Genomic DNA, 19,754 nt, shown 5'->3' with positions numbered 1-19,754 from the left:
GTATAACTTTCTTCAAGGGATAAAGGATAAGAAAACATGAGTGCATTTGAAACACCAGGCATAAGGACATGATTTCTCTGTTGTTACATTATATTTCATCAAGCAATCCAGTAAAGGTTTCATCCTTTTTTCAAAGGATGTATATGACTACACCAAAAACCCCTCTTCTATCAAGCCCTATATATATATATATATATTTTAAATCCTCCTTTCCACTGCTTGCCAAGATGAGGAGAGGGACAAACTAGGAATGTATGCAGACTTTCAAGCTTTCCTCCCACCAGTCTATTCACCCATTAATAGTTGGAAGAATCTGTTGGAATTCAAGTTCTAGAGTTTCACAGTAATAGGTAGCCCTTGTCATTTTCCTCCTCCTTTTGCATAAGGAGTGTATGACTCCACTTTTACCACTCTGCTCAGTCACATAGCCCCTTCCTAGTCTGATCCCCAGTTTGCCAGTTTCAGGTAGCACTACATCTGCATTCCACAACAAGTATCCCACTTGTGATATGTCCAACCAATTACAAAATGTTCACTATTGGGACAAAGTATTTCTGTGCCATGAAAAAGTGGGATTTCTAGAACAGCTAACAAGAATATCAGGACTCCAACCAAACTCCTGTAGTTTACCAAATCAGACTCTCTCTCCTAGGTCATTATGGGAAATATGGCCCTATATTGAAGTAGAATAGACCTTTGTATGGTACTTTTTGAGAGGTAAGAGCAATGCTATAATAAACATATAGAATCTGCATTAATACTATAGGGACCTAGTCTTCTCCATCAATTCTTGAGAATAATCCCTACCTTTAAATATCTATTACTGAGGTATGCTTTATACCTCCTAGTATCAATCCTGTTAAGAACTGAGAGCCAGAAAAAGAGCAAAAACTAGAGAATTTGTAGTGATTGTATATTGGATTCCATATGAATACCATTTCTCCATCTATGAATCCTTTCTAGCCTTAATTGTACAGTAAATTTTATTTCCAGGTTTTTAAATGAAACTAATAATTTGTTATTTATTTTATTATTATAACATACTTCTTTACATTTTTCTAGGACAAATTGTGTCAATATTTTAGTAACGACTACTCAGCTTATCCCAGCTCTTGCCAAGGTCTTGCTGTATGGTTTGGGTGTGGTATTTCCAATAGAAAATATTTACAGTGCAACAAAAATAGGTGAGTATTTACAATGAACAGAACCTGTTATTCATGTTCAAGTTCATACTCTTCAAGTTCCAAATCCAAAATGTCATTGAGCAGTTAGAACAGATCATATAATTATTTCAAACTAATTGTTATTGATAATTCTTATCTGGATCATTAAATGGTTTGTTATTATGCTTTCATTTATTATCTGTGGTTTGTTATTTGAACATTTATTTCAATTGCCCATTTATAACTTAATAATCTTAGTATCAAGTCAAATAAATTTTATCTACTACATACAAGAGTTCAGGAATAATTATCTTACACTATAAAGCAAATGTGTCCAGCCATTTTATTGCTTCCTAAACAGAAATAAACTACACTATTCTTTCCCAGATTGGGGCTTGATAATATGCTTGAATTTTCCAGGAAAAGAAAGCTGTTTTGAGCGCATAATTCAAAGATTTGGAAGAAAAGTAGTTTACGTTGTCATAGGAGATGGTGTGGAAGAAGAACAAGGATCAAAGAAGGTAATGATACGGGTATTTGTATGTGGATCTTTGGTTATTCGGGTTTTCTCCCACGTAAAATTGGAAGTATCTAGGTGACGTTTCTATGAAGTCTCATTCATCATCTTCAGGCTTGTGTCTTCGGCTTTGTGCTTCTCAGAGTAATGTGAGCTTGCAGCTGCTTCTTCCTTTTAACTGCTGGTGGGGGTGTGACTTGATTGGTTGGGGGCTTGGCTGTGTTCTGATTGGGTGGGGGTGTCTTCTCATTGGTTGGGGGTTTGGCTGTGTTCTGATTGGTTGGGGAGTTGTCTGTGTTCTGATTGGCTGGGGGTGTGTTCTGTTCAGGTGGGGGCTTGGTTGTGCTCAGGTTAGTCTTAGTTGCTGGGGGATTTGAGCTGGTGAGCTGTGATCCTGCTGTTTGGCTTCGCGTTCGTGGTCGTGCCACATCTTCATGGTGGGCGTCAGTTCGCTTCATGTATGGGTCGGAGGAGTTTGAAGCGGGTAGTAATGTAGCTGCGGTGCGGCTTCTGGTCCGTGGTCGTGTCTCATCTTCTGTGTGGGTGTGAGTCTGCTTTCTACATGGAAGTATGGTGGTAGCATCTTGTGTGGCCCTCGTGGGTGTGGGTCTGGTGTCATTCTTCATGAACAGATGAGTACCTAACATGAAGAATGACACCAGACCCACACCCACGAGGGCCACAGTCTGGTGGAATCATCTCTTCTGTTCATGCTTTCAGGTCTTTTTTCAATCTTTATGGCTTCTCTGAATTCAGCTTTTTTCGGGTATTGCTTTGTTCAGCTTTGTTCAGCCACAGAATTATCAGAGAAGCCATAGAGATTGAAAAAAGACCTGAAAGCATGAATAGAAGAGATGATTCCACCAGACTGTCAATTATTTGGAAGCCTACACTCACAAACAAAAAATTCTCCACACCACTAGCCAGACAAACACCTGGGCACAAACAGATCCCCCCTGATACCTCCAGCTCAAACACACCCCAACCAGGCACCCAGATGAAACCTAGCTTCCTAACAAATGATAGCCGTCCATTTACTCGGAGCCAAGCTGCACTAAAAGCCTCCAATACAGGAACACAATATTGCCAGCCAATCAAGACACACAAAAAAGCCACAAAACAGACAAAAGATATTAGAAACACCAATCAAGCAGACCACAGCAAACTCCAAGACCAATAAACACAGACCAAGACTCCCAACCAATCAGGATGAAGAAAAAACCATTCTGGCACAGCAGTAGGCTAGCCCCAAATTTAAAACTGAAACAACTGTAAAAGTCTGACTCACAGACGAACACAATACAGAAGCCTGATGATGGCAGATGATTTTCTGCCGAAACGTTGCTACAACTTTAAAAGCACAACTATAATGACGTGGGGATTTCAAAATAAATCGCCAGTTCCACCACTCCCTGCCAAATTAATATGTTGCCTCAAACAGTATTTGGCCACTTAGAGGATTTAGTGGCCAAAGTCTTCTAAGTTGTGCTTTAAAAAAAAAGTCCCAGAACTTGTGAACTAGTTATAGTTCAACAAACAACATAAAATTGTATGTTAACAACCAACCTCATGATCAAATAAAAACTTTTACCAAACACAAACATTACGTGTGTGTGTGTGTGTGTGTGGCTTCAGGCTTGTTCCAAGGACTATGCATTTGTAGTGTGAACTAGTATGCAGTCTATTATTCTTCTCTCTTTTGAAATTAATGATCTTTTAGTCACACTGTACTGAACATTTTTTTCATACTCTCTTAGGACCAAGCTATCTCTGGTAATATACTTATTTGTCTTCACTGATACTTTCTCTCTAATTTTCCTGAAAAGAAACCATGAAGGCTGGTGCCTGGATTGAAGAACGAAAGGCTTCTTTATTATACATTTGAACAAAATGGGAAACATATTTTTCTATGGGGATGTCTGGTTCTTTTTTAGTGTAGCTTGGCTAGCAGATAGCAGTCAGCTTAGATTACCTCATGTACATATTCATGCGTGCAAACATAAAAAGTTCAAACAACATGTTTGATTTTGCAGCCTGCATAGTTACATGCAAAATATACACAAAAGCTTTCATACAGCACCTTTTGTGACAGTTTGCATATTACAGCTACAAAAATTCTAATGTTGATGTTCTACTCACTTTATAACTTTAACTTCATAGTAGTGCTCCAAAAGTTGAAAACAAGCTCCAGAACCCAAGGCTTTACAAATGATTAAAATCTGCATTTAAAGACACCATTAAGCTTAAAAGGATCAGAACACAAGAGCGTGCTCAGAGTCTATATACCAAAGCTCAACAAATCAGTCCACAACCAGCAAAAAAAACTCTAATTAAATGTTAAATCATCCTTAAATTCAACTACATCAGGGCATAATATAATTCAAAAGAATAGAGACATGTACCAAGGCAATCATTTATAGCATTAGATGTTCCATTTACATATATAACACTCAGCCTGTATTCTTGTAATTCCTGTCTTCGTGCATGGTATTTACTGAAATCAACTTTAATTTCTCCATAACAGATTTTTGAAATTGTAGAATTGTATCAATGTGCAAGCAGTGTTTTTGTCTTTGCCTAGAAGAAGCAGCAGATGATGTACCATCAATATGCTGATACCCAGTTATACCTCAGGTTGACTAAGTGAGGAAACTAAAGACTTGTCCCAGTGACTGGTGGCTGAATAGGCCTGAATGTGGGGACTAACCAATTCCAACTCAACCTACCAACATTGAAATTGGGCTATAGATATTTGGACCCCTGGATCTGAGAACTTTCCATCCATATCCTTAGATGGAGGTCCAGTTGGACTCACAATGTCTGCTTAAAAAGCAAGTGGCAACTGTAGCCAGGCAGCTTTTACTGAGCAACCTCTATGCACCATTCGTTCCTTTACTGTACTAGGCGGTTCTTCAGACAGTCATTCATGTCCTAATCAGACTCAACTACTGCAAAATGTTGCCCTTGAAATCTATTTAGAAGCTTCAGCTGGTCTGGAACATATAGGCATGGGACACCTCTATTCTCCAAACTTCATTGTGTTTGCTACTTTGCTTCCAGATAAAAGTGTTGATTATTAGCTATAAATCCCTGCAGTTACTTAAAGTACAGCCCACAGTTGCATATTTGGCTGGTTATATTCAAAAGACTTGGAATGAGAGCCCTACTAAAATCCATGTTGCTCCCACAATTAAAACAATGCCATTTGAAATAAAATATTTGTTATAATATAATAAAGAACATGCATGCTTTCTTTCAAGCTTAGAACAGTCAAAATATTGAGTCATTACAGGCTTTACATTATTTCTATAGTTTGTAACTCTTCTTAATCTAGCATTTCTAGTTCTTAAATGCATCCCCATGCTGTTTTCTATCTGTGAGATTTAATAAATACTTAGATCTTTGTTCTCATTAGATGAAGCTGGTTGGGTAATTTTAACTAAGAAAACTTTGATGAAGAAAGAAGTAAGTTCTTAAAGAAACACTTGAAAATCTTTGCCTGCTATAGCTACTGTTTAAGGAAAAATGTCGGGAGAAGAACTGGGGGAAATAAAATAAAATAAAATTTAATGATAAATTTTAAAATCAAATATTGTATTGAAATCTAGGACAGACCTTGGGCAAAGGTAGGGGGATTATACTTTCAGTCCGGCAAGATTGATGTTGGCCTCATGGGGTAAGCCAGGTAAGACTCACAATTAAATGAGCTAATTCTACTTTATTGTAATGCTACAGCAGGGGTGTCAAACTCAAGGCCCGTGGGCCGGATCTGTCCTGTGGGGTGCTTGGATCTGGCCCACGGGGATGCCCTGGAAATAGCAAAGTACCAGCCCATAGTGCCTCTGCATGGCCCTCCCAAGCTCCATTTCTGGCTGCAACAGCCACGTGGAATCCTCTTCCAGCCAAAAACAGCTCAGGGAGGTCCTGCATGGCCCTCTGTCGTTTTTACTGGCAGAGGGCTGCAGGAAGCTATCGCAGCGGAAAACGGAGCCTTGAGTGATATCAAGCTGTCTATGCCCACCCTGGCCATGGCCATTCCTGGTCCCACGTGGTCAGACACAACCCTTGATGCAGCACTCAATGAAATAGAGTCTGACGCCCCTGTGCTTCAGTAACAGAATCTTGCAAGTCTGAAAGTACATTCCACCCTGCCTATCTCCTTTAACGCTTGAGAAACTGGGAGGAACTCTTCTGAACCTCTTGCTTCACCCACGATCCATCTGCATGTTATGCTGTCTCTTATCTGACCATTTCCTTGGCAGTGTCTCTTTGTCCTATCCGCCAAGCTTTTTCCATTGCAAATATTTACCTTGCAATCTATTTCTAATTTAAACAGTATTTCTTTTGTGTTGTGAAAATTGAAAAAGAATTAAGAGAATTGGTAAAAGAATTATGCACTTAAATTTGTGCTAGCATTTAATAAGTAGTTTTTAAAATGTAAAGTACAACTTTACAGTGCTATCCTGATCATGTTTTCTCATGAATTTGGTGAAGCTTTTTCTCATATACTAGGATGTAGGATTGTAAACTAAGAAGGCTACTATGCTTGTGCAATAAATAAATGAATATGAACCATCCTCAGGAGGCATTGCTTTCATGTGTTCTTTGTTGCCGGAAGGAATTTCCAGCCTAGGACACAAGGCAGGAGCCACATTTTCTCCTGGCAAAACAACAGTGAATTAAATGGGATTATATCAACAATGAATTTGGTAACCATATGTATGTATTCCTGCCTAAGAAGAAACATCCTCCTGAGTTAGTGACCATTCAGATTCTTACCTCACCTCAAAAACACTGCTTTTCAAGCGGTCTGTGACTATATTTATATGCCTTCAATGTAAAAGTCTCAATTGTGGTTTTTCCTGAAGCCAGAATAATAAAGGAAACTCTGTGGATCTCTTGCTGCCAATGTTGCCAGCAGGGAGATTTTCCTCCCATTCAGCCTGATCTTTTGGGGAAAGAACAAACTGTGCTGGCTCTTTGCCTATCATAGCAAGTGCACCTTCTCTATTCTTTTGGCCTAAGCTTGGATGAAATTGCAGGAAGATGTGAGCTGGAGCCAGGGCAGAACTCTTTATAACACATGTACAGCACACGGATGGTGTTATATAACCAAAGAATTGCAAATGTTCCTTCCGTTGCTGTATGAATAGTCAGAAGACAAACTAAAATAAAAGGATTAAGTTAGGTACTCTTACATACCACACATACTAATTTTATTCAATCCCAGTTGCTATTTCTCTCAAGTGGTCAAGTCAGAGTTCCACCCTGATTACCAGCTGACAGTCAAAAAACAAGCTGCTATCTTGCCAGCTGCTCTTCAACTGGATGTGTCTAGTCATCTCTGCTGCCAATAAACTAATTCAAGTATGCTGTTAAAATATTATGGCATAGAGCCTAGAATATTCTGTATTGGAGAGTAGATGAATGGTATTCAGAATCAGTATTGTATGCAAGGCTGATATATGGCAGTTGAATAATTAAAATATTTGTCCATGTGATAATAATTAAGAAAAATTATCTGGATAATTCACAGGATAACTGCTGCAGATAAGGATCATGATATATGAACTTTTTTATCTATATATATGAACATACTTACCGTACTAGGAAATATCTCCATCTGAATATTACGACTATTCATCATAATGCTTGGTTATTTACCTAGCCTTTCCCAAATTGCCACATTGAGATTTTTCATTCATAAAAATAAAGGGTTTTAAATTTTTTTTTGCAATTTGAGTTTGTAGTATGTAAAATCAGTATGTTACCGGTACAGGAGGTGTGAGGTGCTATAGAAGATCAGGCAAAAACTACTACCTAAATAAAAAGGGTTAAAACCTTTTTAAAGTCTTAGGAAACAAGATAATATTTAGAAGCAGTTTAACAAATTCTGGTTTGATTCGCTGGAGAGGAGAAGGAAGAAGAAAGCACTTGCAAGATTCCATTATTGGAACTAATGTCTGATCTTCCATGGAGTTCATTTTCTGGCCTGGTCTAGCCTGATGGGTATGATGAAAAGTTGCTTTACCTTCATTCCTAATTTTCCTTTCAAATTAATTGCTATAGCTAACAATACTAATCTTAATATTATTAAATATTTATTGATACTTACAAGTCTGTACAAGCTGTAGCCTGTGTTGTGATGTTTCTTATTTCAAACAATTTTCTTGATGATACCATATAAAGAAAAATATTAAAAAACAGTCCCTTGAACAAAATCTATAATAAAAAAATGTATAAGAACTTGTTGAGAAGATATCTGTACAGTCATTGTAAATAATCAGCATTATTTACAAATATGTTGTAAATAATATTTTATATTCATACTTCCTTGTATATTAATTTTTTTTGTTGGAACATTACCAATGCCAATACGTTATGAAGCAATAGGAAAGGATTAAGTTAAACAATGATATTATAGAATATTTACTTAAACTACTTATTTGTCAGTAAGAAGGCTGCAAAGAAATGTTTGGTAATGAATAGTTTATTAATCATCACACAAAATGTGTCACCAAATTAATAATTTTAGAACTGGTTCTCTTTATTTTGTTTCTGTCTCTCCTAATCCTATCAAAATGGCCTACTTGACTATTGTGAAAAAGAGTTTCCAAAATGCTTTTCAAATTAAAGCATTGACATACAGGTTGATGGGGATTTTAAAAAATTACAGTCTAAGAAATTAACAGTTCAGATAAACAAACAGCAAGCTGCATGTTAGGAATTTTATGGGATTTTATGAATCGTTTGCTAGGATTCTGAGGGCTACACATGGATTTCCAAATGAAGAATAGAGGTTAATTTGTCCAGTCTTACTTTAACCTGTTCCCATTTTATGGTTGGTGGTAATGGTTATGGAAACATCTGGAGTGGAATTTAAATGGAGTGTAAAGTGTTGTGGCTTAAAAGGACATTTGGCAATCCTTCACGTACACACTGTAAATAGCAACACTTAGTAATTTATTCTTTGGATTCCAACTATGAATATTATTTTGTTGTTTTATAAATTGGTACAAATGACAAGAATTAGTGCATCTAAAGATATTGTTGACACATTGTATTATCTTTATGAAGGTCCACTTAAGAAGATCTTTGTAAATCCCCAACCTAAATTGGCTCAGCATTTTTTTAATCAAAGCACTTTGTTTTATTTTGGGATTGCTATTTTCTGAAACATAGGAGATACGTTAGGCCTGACTTAGAGTCACTTGGCAAAAGAATGTCAGAACATTCAGCCTGAATTTGAATATATAAAGAAGTATGTGTTAGACAAAAGCAAATTGTCTCAAAGATATTTTTTTCAAAAGGCAATTGGGGGTTCTTTGTTTTTCCTAGAAGATGTTTTGCTTCTCATCCAAGAAGCTTTTTCAGATACATAGCAAATTAGTATTCTAGTATGACACTGCATTAGTGCGGTAGTTCATTGTATTTCACACTTTAGAGTTAATAACATAATTATTTATTATTTTTTCAAATGTTACTAAGTTAGACAATAAAATGATGACTTTAGGCATTACAGCTTCTGGGTATAGGCCATAGGGGCACCTAGCTCCAGCATCTTTCTTTGTGAAAATCTAGAATTCTCAATGGAAAGCATTATCTTGAATATAATCCATTTTGAGGTATATTTGTAATAATACTTGCAAAAAAAAAAAAGGTAAAATAGACAGGCCTTTAACACAATAAGTTTGCATTCATTTAACATATTTCCTTTCAGTGAGGTCTGCCTTTATATGTTTTTCTTTGCTTACATTTAAGTATGCATTTCTTATGGGGTTGATGAATTTTGACAATGTTCTTGCATTCTTGTTGACTTGGTTTGCAATATGGAATAGCTAAATACTACTGTGTTAATGAAACAACATGTAACATTGTCTCCCTTTATGTGTTTGTATTGCTCACAGCATGCCATGCCATTCTGGAGGATCTCAAGTCATTCTGACCTTATGGCACTTCATCATGCCTTGGAACTGGAGTACTTATAGTAGCACTTTGTAACTTCGGAACCTCCCTCACATCCGTGGACGATGTTCCTGAGTCTTGTTTCAGCACTGGCCTACAGAATTTTTTTGATTTCATCATGTTGATGTGCAGCTGCAGATGGTCTTAACCCTTGCCCTTTCAATAAACGGACAAGCACATCTATTTCTTCAGAAACAGCTGTTCATTCTAGTACTGTGAACCCAATGAGAACAAGCCATGGTGAGAATGTTTTAGCAATGTCTTCTTACCACATTCACTACATTTAAAAGTTCATACCTGTGAAGAGACTGGGATGTGCTTTGTGATTTCTAGAATCTCCAGTGTGGTATGAACACATCTTAAATACAACAAACCTGATTGCACAACTAAGACTGAACTTTTTAAAAATGGACACCTTTTTAAAGGTTTACTTTTTTCTTGCTTTTTTCCTCAGATCCAGGGTACTCTGTAAATCTTTACTTATTTATGAACAGATTCTGTTTTGACATCATTTAAATGTGGATATGTACAATATGTGGGAAGGCTATAACTCGTCATTGCCTTCTGCTCACAAAAATTTTTTTGTTTTAGCGCATTGCAAAGTAGAAGTATTTCTAATTTAAACAAATAAGTACATCACTGAGACAATCGTGTACAGGAAGAATGTTTTGTGTAAATTTCTAATGGACAATGTTTTACATATTGTTTAGGCAAATATTATTGAATAGTAGTAATGGATTTTTGGTGAAGAATGAGGCAGTATGTGCACAAACTATTGTGCTGTGCCTTATAAAAGAATTGTGTATAATGTATAAATTGAAATTTTTAAGATCAGTTTGTCAAGACCAAAACCATGGTTGTCAAGTGTCAATGAGGAATCACTTTTTATTCATTCTTTTAGTTTTCTTCTTTGCAAATCTATTATATCACAATATCAGCTCTCTAATTTTACCTTGCCTATAGTAGGCTATCCTCTCATTTATACTTTGTACTTGAATGTATAAGTTCAAGTGTAAAATATACTTAATTCAAATCAGATGAGAAAAAATAGCATGGTTAAATTGTCACTTTTTTAAAGTGCGTATGGAGGCCTGATTTAGCATTGTTTATGTGTACTTTGCCAAGAAAAGTAGCAGTTTACACATGAACGTGTATTCCTAACTGATATGAAGCATGTGTATTAGTACTGCTTGAAAAATGAGCACAGTGTTCTGTTCCTTTATTTAACTGGTTTGAGTCATAAACTGAACAGCTTTTGTCCGTGGAAGATGTTGAAACAATAGAATAATATTCCTAATGGATAAAATCAATTTTATTGATTATTTGTCTCCCGGGAATCCCCAGAAATATGTTGCTAAGAAATGGGATATGTTCCAGAACAGGATTTTAGGAGAAAGGAGATAGTGACAAAAATTGTCATTCCCTATTTCTATTTTTACTTTCAGGAGCAATATTACTGGAATTCTGCCAATGAAAATATATTTGCATTCAAGTCACTGTCTTCTCATGCAAATATTGAATGTGGAATCTATTCTTTTTGTCAGAAATATACAGAACTTTTTAAAAAGATAACCTTGTGTAATGTATCATGATTTAATAAAGTAAAAAAGATGTTTTGCACTCAAAACCTAAATATGAAATGTACCACGCTATCTTAAAATAAAACGGAATGCTTTTGGGAATTCAGTCAGTACATACTGACTATGAAAATTAGTCTTGCTCTTTTAAAAATAATCATATTTTTTTTGGAAAAAAATAAATTACACTTGAACAACCATATTCTATATATCTGGCCAGTACCAAATTCAGTGAGCTTAATTCAAAAGTAAGCATGTCTATTATTACTGTCTAAGTCTCATTAACACCTGCAATGGAAAAAGCCAGGCACAGTAGAAGTTAAGAATTTTAATATGGGTAATTCAGAAACAGAAACCCCAAATCTTTTCTAACTCTATATGGGAGCAAATTATGTCCCTAACCATGTGATGTTTACTTAAAATAAGAAGCAATGGCCCTGCATATTTCTTTAAGCATTAAAATGCATAAAACCTGCAAACATTTTGAAATGATTTTGTTTGTAAACCCACAGTTTGAAATGAAATTAAGAATGGCAAATGTCTGGTAGATCCTTAATTTTGACCGTTTCACACTAACAATCAGATTTTTGTATTGGTTCGTTGCTGGCAATGGACACAGTAAAATTATTGCCAATTTTGTTTTTATTGTTTGTAGTTGTTTAATTAATTCTACCCTTTCTTACTAACCTGCAACAATCCTGACAGTTTTATTTTGAACTGACTTATATAAACCAATGTGGCTTTTTTGGCCAGAGTTAATAACAAATGCATCTTGTATTTTCTTCAAAAATTATTTTCTACTATATTATACCAACACTGGTGTGTTTTAATCAAGATTAAATCATATTTAATCTGGATTCTTAACTGTTAATAAAAGGGAAGGAGAAATTGGCACAGGTTGAGAAAATATATATAATATCCTGTGAGCATCCATATTTATAACTATGGCTAAACAAAGCCCTTATTACACCAAAACCTGCCTGAATCTCTGCATGAGTATAAATTCTTGGCTTAAGTTTTATTATTAGGCACAGCTGGGTTATCTAGAAATACATATTTTACTTATATTTTACCACTTTCTAGATTTTTATTTTTGTGGAATAAGCCAGCTTTTAAGCCAGCTAGTAGCAAAAGTAGCTATTAGACAATTTGTGTATGTGATTCAGCCAAGATCCAACCTGAACTTGTAATTTGATTTAAAAATTCAATTCACATTCATAATCTGTAGGTTCAGCTGAATAAATCCAAACAGGCACATGTGTGAAAGTTTGATGATTCGCCCTCAATTTGAATCAAAGTTTCACAGAGTCTTATTGGGGCAACTCCTCTTTTTGTGGGGGATGCATATTGCTGCTGAAGTTTGTTATTTTGTGGCTTATTTCAAACTATTTGATTGTAAATATAACCCTTCATTTTCAGTAGCTTGATCTACCAAAAACAAGTCAATGCTAGGACTACTTAAAGTCTGTGGTTAAGCAGACATGTTAATTGCGAAGCTGGTTTTTGTTTTAGGCAAAATATGGTTTTTTTTCCTGCCACCCCTCCCATTTTTTGGGAGGAAGTTAGTCTGTATGCTGACTAAAAGTATGTCTGGCCCTTGTTGTACAAACAGTGTGTTGTATCAACCATTATGTACAGAAACTTTCCTCTATTTACTTTGTGTTTAAATTAATAAAATTGATTTGTGACATAGCCATTTTGAATGTATTTGAATTCTCCCATCCCTTAACATATAATATCTTAGTCATCTCCTTTTCAAAAATCTAGTAGCATATTATATGGGTTTCTTGGTAGAAAATTCTACAGTAGAAGCTATATGTTGATATAATGTATCAGGCCTCACCCAAAGAATTCAAGTGCAGATGTGAGGGCAATAGGCACAGCTCACTAAAGAGATCTCTATGGATTCAAAGTATTTTTGAGTCTTTTACCCAGCTGGGATTTAATTCCAAAAGGGTGCTTTGGAATATATGGGAATATACCACCTATCTGAGGGTCCTTGGAGCTCTCTGAACTTGGTTGTTTTCTTGCAGACATTTCATTACCTTAACTAGATAATATCTTCAGTGCATGTTTCAACCCTGAAACTCAACTCCTTTACTGACAGCACCTGTCTGCAACTTTTTTTTGGTACTTCTTTTGGGATTGGTTTGATCTGTTTTAGTTTGTCTTCATATTTTGCTCTTCTGGTCTCTTGTATTCATTTTATATGATGGGTTTTTTTTTTAGCTGTAAGCTGCCAAAAAGTCGTATAGGAGTTTGGCTGCCCATTTAAATAAATAAATTCCTTAAAAGCAGGCACATCTGTTACTATGAACACATGGCAGCCTTTTGCAGCCATCAAATATAAACCATTGCATAGGTTTACTATTTGGGATTTTTTTTTAAAAATCAGGTGATATAATCACCTATATTCATATTGGTTTAAATTATCAAGCTATCTTCAAAGATGTGTCCCGACTGCATAATGTAATTGTTTAGTTTTGAGATAGCATGAACATATCTAGTCACAGATGAAGCTTTTACAGAGGAACACAATCCCATTTAAAAAAAAAACCTGAAGATAATGTCTTCATTGATAACTCTGGCCTGTAAAGCATTGAGGAGTACAGAAGAATTAGTGTTATCAGAATCCCATTGTCTGTTTTCCAGTTTAATTTCTCTACTAGAAATTTACAAGCCTACATTCTATTTAATAAATAGTACATCTTTTAAAAATTTTGACATTATTTTGCCGTGCACTTCTATTTTATCTATTTACTATTTGAAAAATAGAAATTCAATCTTTTACCTTAATATTGAAATGAAATGCTTAATAACTTTGATAAAACTTTGAGATATATGTTTTCCACTAAAAACTGACCCTTTCATTTCTAATTACATGTGTTCAATTATTCTGCTCTACAAAATGTATGGTCAAAATCAATGAGCATTTAGAGGAAAGGAATGTCATGGATGATGATCGAAATTATATGTAAAGATTATAAACAATTGACTATTATTTTGTTTCTGGAAAAGGGGCTACTTTAAATTAGTGTATACAAGTATTTTTTGGGGTGAGTGACACTTGGCTTGTATGCAAATATGTTGTGGTTAAAAATATCTGCATAAGGATATATTTTAATCTATATTTCTTGAGAGAAAAGTACATTGAATTTAGTCTAGTCTGAGTCCAGATCAGATGTATTAAAATTAATATGACAATCTTACTGGTTTCAATTGTATTGGTGATAGTCAATGATAGGGCTTAAATATATCACCTTGTATTGATGAAGGGGACTTGCAACAATATGAGCTATACCTTTGGAAGTATATGAAATGCAACTTATTCCACTATTCTACTTTGAAAGCAAAATGAATATTCATAACCAAGAATTTGTCAATATGATATGTAGCATGAGCGTCAGACTGAAGATATCCCAAAAGCTACTGAGAAAGAACGGAAAGTAAGTATAAGTACATATTTGTATACAAATATGCCCAGAACTAAAATAAAGTTTGATGCTGCAGGATATGTATACAATCCATACACAAAATGTCTGAATCAGAAACTAACACAATTGTAATGTTAGAGGAAATCAAGATAGAACAGAAATGTATTTGGACTCAATGAACAACAAAAATTATCAAAATGTGTCACTATGAGAAAAACATCAAGATATGCTGATGACAAGATCATAGAAGAAATGAAATAATCATCATTCTAAACAAAAAAAGGTAAAGATGCAAATCAATATTATGATGATGCAAATGTATACCACAAATCCAGGGGAAGTACAACACTTTTATGATGACTTGAAACAACCTGTTGACAAAATAACCAAAAAGGTATCAAACTATTTGTAAGAGACTGAAATGTTAAAGTTGAAAGTAAAATAGCATCTGGAATAATAGGAATATTTGCCCTTGGTTCTGAACCAAAGCAAGAGACAGACTAATACATTTATGCCAAGAAAATTCAATGGTTATAACAAATGAATACCTCTTAACAATCTCAAAGACATCTGGACATGTAAATAACACTGAAATTGAATTCTCTACATTCTAGAACCAATAAAAGAAGATCTAGCTGACTGCTGATCACAAATTCATTGCAAAATTACAACTTAAGTTAGAATAAACAAAATCATAAAACAAACAAGATAGAATTTCTGCAGTATTCAATGTGATTATGTGGTGACTATAGATTTGATAAATAATTCAAATGAAACTTATAACATTATTAAAGCAAACAAATATAAATTTGCGGGAAAGAGGAAAGAGCTACATGCTGACAAGAGCTGAAGAAAAATAGACAAAAAGAACAGAGATAAATTTGCCCAATGTCAAGCTCTACATAAGAGCAAGAAAAGGGGTGGGGAAAACTGTATTTAAATAAGTAGTTCAAATAGATAATCAAGTGAGAATGGACAATGTATTTGTTTTAGAAAATTACAGGAATCAAGGGAAATCTTTATACAAAATATAAGGCAAAGAAGGGAAAAGAACTCTTGGATAAAGATAAAAATAAGAAAGTAGACAAACTGAGATTATATATGCAAAGGCTTAATCACTAAAGCAGAGCCAGACATTCTGGAAAGTAAAGTTCAATGACCTAGAAAAATTATACTTAAATCAAGGCTGCAAGGTTTTTTTTTTGTTTTTTTTTTGTAAATTTTATTTGAGTTTTCACAAAGAGAAAAAAATACAAATAAAACATCTTTTTTGAAAGTAGCGTAATCCCGGGTTACATTTCTTTGTACAGACACAAATTCAGGTTCATGCTCATTTTTATATTCTATTCCATATCTTATTACTATTTTACATTTTCTGCATAGCTTCTCCCCTCTTTTAATTTTCTCAATTTTAATTATGTCATCTCAATTCAAATCATTGTATTCATATTTTTTGTCTGTCCTGTTTCAATTATCTATTATTTTTTCTCATTAAACAAAATTTCTCCTGTAGTTACTGATTGGAGTATGACGCCTTTATATCTTTTCCCTAAAGTTGTAACATTCAATATAATACATAACTTCCATTCGGATTCTGCTTGGTACATTCTTAAAATACACACTGTATTCTTAAAATATATATTCCGAATGGAAGTTATGTATTATATTGAATTGGAATGGAATGTTGTTTTAATTATATACATATATATATATATATATATATATATATATATATATATATATATATATATATATATATATATATATATATATATATATAATTAAAACAACATTCCATTCCAATTCAATTCTATCATTAATATTAATATTCATTAAAGTCTTAACATCTTTAATATTACTTTTCAATTAAATATCATACTTCTATGGGAACAATTATAAGCTTTCCATAGTTAATCCCCCCCTTCACTTATATTTTATAAAACATTAATTAATTAAAATGTTCCCGTTCCTTCCTAATTCAATTTTCCCATTTATTTTATTTCACTTATTTTATTCACAAACATTTCACTAAATTACACTAACTATTTTATCCCTCATTTTAATCATACGTTGTTTCCAATTTTCTAAAGTTATTTTTATTACTAATATAACAATACAATCTTATGTACCTTTACAGAATCCCTTTTTCAGTTAGATTTTCACCCATTATCTCTAAATAGGTCCTGTTTCTCTATACCTTGCTCCGGTCCTTTGTAACTTCTTTTCCTTTCCTTCTTCCCTCTCTTCTTCTCTCTCCCCTTTTTACCCCCTTGTCTCTCTACCTCTATTTCTCTCTTCTGTATTCCCCTTTTCTGCTTTCCAGTATTATACTTATTTTTTGAATTATTTTTCTTTTCTTTGGTTGTTTTTTTAAGTCTTAAATTCTCCATTCTCTTTCCCCCCTTTTCTTTTTCTTCCCCACATAAAATTGCTTGTTCATTAAAGATGGCTTCTTCTTTGTCCCAATCTTCTTGTTTTGCAGTCGTTTCTTGTTGTTTCTCATAGTTCCAAATCTCCATTTCTAAGAATTGAAAAACGAAGCCAAAAGAACCCTTCCCTTCTTGTGCATCCTATTTGTACTTTTTAAGTTCCATTTTCAATTCATCCAGAAGTGGTGCCATTGTATAAATTTTTAAACAACCACCCGATTGATTTTAGTCATTCAAATATAATAACCAAGAATCCAAAGATCACCAAATAATCCAAATACATGCAAGCTGTTTCTTTTTTGCTCTTTTTTTTCACTTTCTCTTCCTGGGGTTACTATTTAGTTGCAAAGTTTCAGTTAAAATGTATCTTTTAGAAGTCTTGTTGAAGTTTTACTGTAGATTTTTTTTTAATTCCAGGCAGTCTCCTCCCTCTTCCAGATCCTGCCCTTATTCTTTTTCTCTCCCTTCCTGCTTATGAAAAAGAAAATTTTTAATGTCCAGAAATCTTTATTATCCCTTTGGCATTTTGTTTTATTTTCAGCTTAATTGCCTATTGATGTCATAGCGGATTTTTCCGATTTCTTATTTAAGTCTCTTAGTTGTCAGTATAGGGAAGGAGAGAGAAGAAGAAAAAAAGGCAAACCTTTCCCTTTTCACTTTCCTTCGCTGCTTCTGACTCTTCTTTGGGAGCGATGTTATTTTTTGTAAGTTTAAATTCCAGGGTACCTTAGTTGTTGCTTTTACAATTTAACCCAGTCAGCCAAAACTTTCACTTCTTATCTTCCTCCTGCACGTTCTTTTCCGGTCGAGTTCTTCTTTGTGGTGGCCATTTCTGACCACCGCTGCAACCGCCTTCGGGAAAGGGAGTAATGGCCAGCTGAGGAGGAGAGACCCTGCTGGTGGTCTCCCCCGTCTTCACCACCTCTTCGGCTTAGCCCCGAAACCAGCCGGCTCGGGGGCTCCAGCAGCGAGCCCAGACAGAAACCGCGCACGATCGCGGATTTCTGTCTGTCTCCGAAGCCCTTCAAACCGGAAGTTTCCGAGGCTACAAGTTTTGATGAAATATCAGCAGAGCTATTTAAAAACTTACAAAATGCTGTACTTCAAAGTGGCATATGGTTTGCAAATAGCACGCAATGGCTAAAGAACTAGAAGAGATTAATTTATACTCCACTACCAAAAAGGATGATACTAAATAATGTTCAAATGTGTAAAACTTATCAATCAATTAAACTTGTCTCAATAGTTAGTAAAATACTAAAGATTTTATAAACTATAATCTATAATTATAGAGACTACAAGAATTGCCAAATCAACAAACTTGGTCTTTGCCCTTTGTCTAATTTCCTTTCACAGAGCTGTCTCTAGTTTGACATGGCTTCCCTGAAAGTCTCTGACAGACATTTTCTTTAAAAAATGGTTCATGAGGACTTAAGCAATTGAATTATAGAGAAGTTAAAATTTAACTAATATGCAATCCATAAAATATCCATTTGTATAGTCATTGATAAACCACTGTATTCCTTTATTAATGTATAGTTGAATAATATATCTGGGTATTCATTAAGTATCTTACAAGTACTTAAATTTTCAATCACTTCTACTAGAAATAATAGCTTTCTGGATCTATATTATAAGAAAAAATGACTTAATAATGCCCATAAAAAACTACTCTGAACTTCTCTTTGGTTCATAGACTACCAAAGTAAATGGTTATATTCTTAAAGTGTTTCTAATACTATATTTTGAACCAATGGTACTCTAAGTTTAGTGCACTTATTAACACATATTAAAGTGTTTTCTTTATCCTGGATGTAACATAATGTGGTTTGTAACTGTGGTTAAGTATGTTTTGCAAATTCAGTCAGTTTTAAACAAACCAGGGTTAAATTATGCTTTAATGTAATATGTTAATGCAGTAATGGTATGACTTTCATATTAGCCAAAGTGCCTTTGTAATATCAAGATATGTAACCTCAGTGAGTGAGCATTCCTATTCCATATATTAATTGGGTACAAGTCAATGCCAAAACAAAGGAAACAACATTGTGACTTAATTTAACATAGTAACCTAGCTGTAATGACGCCGCTTTGGCTGTAGCTGGTGGTAATGGTTGTGAACCAACAAATAAATGAATCAATAAAAACTTTCACAACTTAAAAAATATATGAATAACTTTTTACATAACAAATCTATATTTATATATCGGCATCACTAATTGGTTTGCCATCTGTATTTACAAAACCATGCACTTAGGATGATTATCACTGCAAAACCAAAGGCTTACAAATACCATGTCTTACACTCTTTAGAAAAAATATCGCCAACAAATACTGCAGAAAACTAGTCCTAGAATTAAGGCTGTATATCCTATAGAATAGTTTCTGTTGGCCAACATGTTTTGTGCATAACTCTCATGGTCAGGTTTAAAAAAGCTTTATTGTGGACCATTTTAAGAGTTTAAAGTCCTGCCAATCAAAAAAGTTTTAAAGCTTAAGCTTCACTTTGAGCTGCTTTGGAAAAAATCCAGACTTAACTATTGTTTCTATTAATTTCAGGTGTTCCAATTCGTATATAGCCAGAATGGAATAAAAGGTATTACCCTGCAAACTGACTGAAGCATTAAATTCCTATGCTATCAAATATCAATATTGGAAGATATTTAGAA

General features: G+C 34.3%; 1 protein-coding gene across 24 annotated transcripts in view; it reads left to right on the top strand.

The window, feature by feature from the left end:
- EYA1 (EYA transcriptional coactivator and phosphatase 1) overlaps window positions 1–12,914 on the top strand; it is a 93,477-nt gene extending 80,563 nt beyond the window's left edge. For all 24 annotated transcript variants that reach the window (XM_026691752.2, XM_087961858.1, XM_087961856.1 and 21 more), the window contains 3 exons: window positions 1,063–1,184; window positions 1,584–1,684; window positions 9,588–12,914. In XM_026691752.2, coding sequence (XP_026547537.2) covers window positions 1,063–1,184; window positions 1,584–1,684; window positions 9,588–9,668 — 304 coding nt within the window. In that variant the 3' untranslated portion in view covers window positions 9,669–12,914. The remainder of the gene's footprint in view (window positions 1–1,062; window positions 1,185–1,583; window positions 1,685–9,587) is intronic.
- The last annotated feature ends 6,840 nt before the right edge of the window (window positions 12,915–19,754 follow it).

The sequence above is a fragment of the Notechis scutatus genome, chromosome 3 (assembly GCF_049901735.1).
Source record: "Notechis scutatus isolate UNSWTSFEM ecotype Mainland chromosome 3, rNotScu1.2, whole genome shotgun sequence".
Lineage (NCBI taxonomy): Eukaryota > Metazoa > Chordata > Lepidosauria > Squamata > Elapidae > Notechis > Notechis scutatus.
Note: the sequence above shows the minus strand (reverse complement) of the source record. Positions and strands in the feature narration are given on the sequence as shown.